The sequence below is a fragment of the Echinops telfairi genome, unplaced genomic scaffold (assembly GCF_000313985.2).
Source record: "Echinops telfairi isolate 266 unplaced genomic scaffold, ASM31398v2 ScPeMD7_4;HRSCAF=17, whole genome shotgun sequence".
Taxonomy (NCBI): Eukaryota; Metazoa; Chordata; class Mammalia; order Afrosoricida; family Tenrecidae; genus Echinops; species Echinops telfairi.
In genome coordinates this window covers 52220830-52226261 of record NW_022103900.1, presented here as the reverse complement: position 1 = coordinate 52226261, position 5432 = coordinate 52220830, and the positions used below count along the sequence as shown (strand labels likewise).

Sequence of the window (5432 nt, the reverse complement as noted above, 5' to 3'; positions counted from 1 at the left end):
GGGGGGTCTTGTCTGTACTTTAGGGCCTCTAAAAGTTTGGTTTTCTTTCTGTTTAAAACCAAACCAAAGTATTTGTACTATCAGCAAATTGTTCCTCCAATACTCACAATATTTTACCTTGGCCATAGGTTCTCATAGGAACCCTAAGACACATTCAGAGGCTCCAAGGTCAAAATAGGTGTGCAATGCAGTGAGAAGCTATTTGCCTTTTCACTGCCGTTCTCTCGCCAGTGTCGAGTGCCATCATCAGCAAATGAATGCAGAGGCAGGCACGAGAACCCAGCTGTCTTCTATTAAGGCTTTACAAGACAATTACTAAAATGAACAATGCCACTTTTCAGTTTGAAAACTGTCATTTCTTGGTCATAAATGTGTCATTTACATAAATACACAAAGGCTTCACTGTCGTCACTCCATTGTCAGTTCAAAATGAATTAATAATTGAATCTCTACATGTCTCCATTTTCATTTCATACGTAAATGTCAATACACAGTGCATGCTGGGGACCCTCTAGACTCTTTCAGGGTGCTAAGGGGTCTGAGATGAAACTGTTGGCAGTGGCAGGAATCTGAGCAGGAGCTGTAAGTACCGCTTCCTGCAGCTCACTCACCCTGGGGAGGCTTTGGGAAAGCGGTTGCTGCTCCTGACGCCACACAGGCATGAACGGGTTTGAGAGCGTACTGTGGCTGGGCCTTTGCTCTATGTGGGACATGACATGGATTAGCTGCATTTTTCCTCGCGACATCGCTTCGCCACGTATGACAGTGCAAGAGAGGGAAGTGCAGAGCAACCACGTGATGTGTCCTGGCTGACACAGGTGGGGAGTACCAGAGAGAAGTGAACGGCACAGCCTGACCCGCAAGTCTGTTCCCTTCACCACCATGCTGAGTGGTTTCTTATCGCCTTTAGGTTTTACACAGGAATTTGAGAGTTAGTTTTCATACTTAGCTCATTGTTAGAACAACTGCAGATCTCTGCTGACACAGAGAGGAAGCCTTTTATATGTTTCAATGGGCAGACTCTGCTTGATGCTTACCTTTGTGTACAGATGAATGCGGTCAGTATTCTTACTTGCACAAAACATGAAGCTATTGTATTCTGGCAAGGCTGATGAACTCTTCAACTGTTCTAATAAAGAAGACAAAGAGAAACTGCATGTTTATGTGTGCTCTTCTCCAAAACAGCTCCTTTGACCTTCTGCAGGTCGGAATGATGAAACAGCCATAGCAAAAGCATCAACACAGCTGGTGAAGATTATATATCTGGACTTGAAATCAAACTAGCCCAGCAGACCATGGCGGGAGGGGGGGGAGGGAGGGGGTGCTGGGGGACTCAAAAAGATAAGTGCTCAACTGCTACTGAAAGGTTGGTGTTCAAACTGACCCAGAGTGGTCTGGGGATGGACAACAGAAAAGTGGATAAAGGGAGACATCAGACAGTGTAAGATATGCCAAAATAATAATAATTTATAAATTATCAAGGGTTCGTGAGGGAGGGGGAGTGAGGAGGGAGGGGGAAAATGAGGAGCTGATACCCAGGGCTCAAGCAGAAAGCAAATGTTTTGAGAATGATGATGGCAACAAATGTACAACTATGCTTGACACAATGGATGTATGTATGGATTGGGATAAGAGTTGTATGAGCCCACAATGAAATGATAAAAAAAAGAAGACAGGGCCTGAAAACCTGATGGACAATGTGCTATTTGGACACACACTGCATGGCCGTGAGTTGGAATCAAATCCATGAAATGTAACAACAAAGGCCATCTAATGGCACACTGGCTTTCCGAACTGCATATTGCTTTCCAGTCTCGTAAGGACTCAACAAGAAATAAACAGATTCAGAATTAGCTGAAAAGAATATAAGGCAGACATAAGGAACGATGTCTCAGCAATAGTGGTTGTTAGGAGTTTTCAGTAGTCTTAAAGGAATCTAGAATCTTGCCCTGTTGCTAGAGTGAACTTAAGCTGAGAGTGAGTGGACACCATTTTGACTTGTTTGGAGGTTCTAGCAGGGGAGCGCAGCTACTCGTATACCCTTGACCAAAGGATGATCCTCCTTCTATACGGGAAGGTGGTCCTCTTCAACTGAGAGTACAGCTTTGGGAGGGACGCACATGGAGCGGTGAGGGAGGTAAGGGACACTTGCCTAGCCAGTCAACCCTGGCAATCAATGGGGTGACAGATGTCGCAGCCAGATCGCCCTCACATCCGGGTGGAAACCATTTTGAATAGCAGCTGCAATATAGCTCAATTTTCGTATCAACCACTCAAATGCCACATATCTAATGGCTTGGAGCTTCCCATTCACACAGGGAAATTCATGGACAAGCTTCCTTTCTGATAATCTCTTTTTTTATTTAATGCCTTTTAGTTCCATTGTCTGCTATATGCACAAGAGTGCTCGGGTCAGATTTTAGCTGGTCTGAATAACAACCATGGTGGTGTCTTTCGGTCAGTTCTCACTTCAGGTGGTGTTGAGTCCAACAGGCTGCTCCTGGGCCATCCCTACAGTCCTTGCTGTGCTTATGCCCGTTGTGGCAGCCTCTGTGTCACTTCATCTCCTTGAGGGTCTTCCCATCATTTTATGACTTCCAATTTCCCTACTGTCATCCTTCATACATTCCACGTTCCAAATATTAAAAGATGTTTGAAGTTGCTGCGTCTCACATTTATCAACCAGGTGAAATGTGTCAAGCACGTTTCTAAGTACATATACGAGCTTACATTAACTCATTCAGATAGAAAAAAAGGAGTGTATCTTACAGATACGGAAAAGGAAGTACACTGACTTGCCCAAGGCCACAATCCTAGTAAGATGATTGAAATCCAGTAATCTGGATCCAGAGCCTGAATTCTGAACCTCTACAACAGTTCTTCAGTGACCCCTCAATGTGCTTTCTCAGTTCTACAAACCTATGCTGGCTTGGCTGTTCTGCTTGCAAAGGAGATTGTTATTCTTTTTTTATCAAGGCACTTGTCACTTTATAAAGCTTAGTTTGTGGAACATTGCCATATAGCATAACTTCAAAAAATAAGCATTTAATTCACACCTTACCACTTCTGAAACTAACATGCCTTAGACATCAATAAGAGTCAATAATGCCACTGTGTAATCGTGGTTGCCAGGTGGAGACTGTGAGGCAGTTGCCATTGCTGATCACACGTCAATGCCTCAGTTTAGGCAGCGCTCTCTTACTGTCCTCACTTCAGTGCTGCATTTGAGGTGTGTGCACTGTTGGTACAACGTATGTGAAACTTAATCACCTTTAGGACGTTCACTAAGTATCTGTAGGTGAAAGTTCAACCTTGAGTACAGAGCAGAGGTGCATATGTTTGACATTAAAGGAACAAAAAAGTTCGTAGCTTCTGAGAAAGGAATGATGAAATGCTTCACGAGACATCAGGGAAGAAGGGCTCTGTGACTCCGATAAGCAGTCTTTTGTCTGGTGACCAGGATGTACAAGAAAGGTTGCCTAGGACATGTTAAGGAATGCCACTGAAGGCAGGAAACCAAGCCCCACCAGCACAGATGAAAGAAATGTCAAAGCAATAGAGTGTGATATGACCTGGCTGGACTCTGGGTGAAGTACTTTGCCACAGTTTAATTGGCAGGTCCCACCCCCCACCCCCCGCCCACCCCCTTATATCAGAACACAAAATAAATGTATTTCACAAAGTGTCCTTAGAACTGAAGAATTACGGTGACTGCATGAAAGCCTAAGGCCTAGAAGACATGCTTTGCTAACAGAATTGTGAGAACAGTTCCAAATCGGTTGCTATTCATTGTTCATACCTAGCTGCTCTTTGGGCAGAATATAACTCTTTTCGGGCTTCCCATAAGTGTAATTTAATAGTCTAATGATGCATCTTCTGAAGACACAGCCATGTTTCTAGACCTTTAGAATTCAAAGCACAGCAACACGATCGTTCCAGAATAGTACATTGATGTTCTAGTAGAGTGTGTGGGTAGAACACACATTTTACACAGCGTTCCTCCACTGTCTTCTCTCTGTTTGTTGTTGGAGTCTACGTTAGGGGGAGATGTGAAGCATATCGTGCACTGAGTTTGCAGTCTGCCACTCTGAGAAATGGAAAGAAGGAGAGAAGAGGGGTGCTGGTATTGTCTGGAAAGGGCAGGGACAATGCAAAATTTCCCTGGCAAAAGAGAATTTCTAAAGGTTGAATGACCTTTAAAAAAATATTTTTAAGTATGAGCTACATACACCTTCATCAAGGGATTGACTTACAAACGACCAGCCCCTATTCCTCTGTCAGAGTCTCATGGCCCAGTTGATGGCAGTCTGCAGGTCTTGACCCTGTCTGATGTCTGCTCCACTGAGTCTCACCAAGTCTTATAAGGCTTCATCAGCATTTGGGGATTTACCACAGCAAGAATAAGGAAACTAGAGACTCAAAAGAACATACCCACCCCCATTGAGTGTAGACTGTCTATCCAAGAGTCATTACAATGAACAAGGAGTTAAACAGGATTCCAGAATTATCTTTTAAAGAACTAGAGGAATCAGAATCATGGAAGGCAGAGGGAAGAAGAAAAGAGGTTGCTTTTAGCTCAGAAATTACATTGAATTCCAAATAAATTTCATTTGGAAGCTATACATTTAACTCCAAATGATATCAATGTTTAATAGTCCCATCCCAATAATTTGGGGTTTGTTATAATAAGAATATAAATCTGAGGGATACTGTGGTCATCAAGTAATAAGGAAAATAACGCCAAAGTACTCACAATCTTTTGCCATCTGGCTCATAAAAGGCAGCAATGTATGACATGCAGGCTGGTGTTTGCTAGCCTGCATAGCTATGAATTATGAATGGAATCCACTAAAAAGTGAGTAAATCTAAGACATTGAATGATTGATGCCAAATACAGTTGGCATTCATATAGCCTTGGAATTAGGTTCCCTACAAACACTTGCTTGGAAATAAATCCCAAACATCACAATTGAAAATAGGCTAATTAAACAAAATTCCTACAGAAAGAAATAAAGATCTGTCAAGGGCCTGTTTCTGTGATGACTTGCATTTTTGTTATATGCAGCTGGTATTTCAAACACCAGCAGAGTCACCCATGGTAGACAGGTTTTCTACAGGGCTTCCAGGCTAAGACACACTTTAAGAAAGGCCTGGCCATCTATGTCTAAAACTTAACAGGCTGGACTGGAAAACACTCTTAAAGGCCAGCGACCCTTGAACTAACTACAAGCTTTTCTTTTTTGGTCTGTCTGGATAGGACAGGCTGGATGAACAATATGGAGAAAACAACGTGATTGACAGTTCTGGGGGGACATGGGAGAGGGGGAGGTGGCGGGAAGGGGAGAGGTGTTAACAAACCCAGGGACAAGGGAACAACAAGCGATCCAAATTGGTGGGGAGGTGGGTGTGGGAGACCTGGTAGGGCATGATCA

General features: G+C 43.3%; 1 protein-coding gene across 1 annotated transcript in view; it reads right to left on the bottom strand.

Moving 5' to 3' along the window:
- The window catches only part of ZRANB3 (zinc finger RANBP2-type containing 3), a 259543-nt gene that overhangs the window by 25979 nt on the left and 228132 nt on the right, over window positions 1–5432 (bottom strand). The window contains exon 15 of the mRNA XM_030887987.2: window positions 1038–1129. Within this exon, the coding sequence (XP_030743847.1) occupies window positions 1038–1129 (92 nt within the window). The remainder of the gene's footprint in view (window positions 1–1037; window positions 1130–5432) is intronic.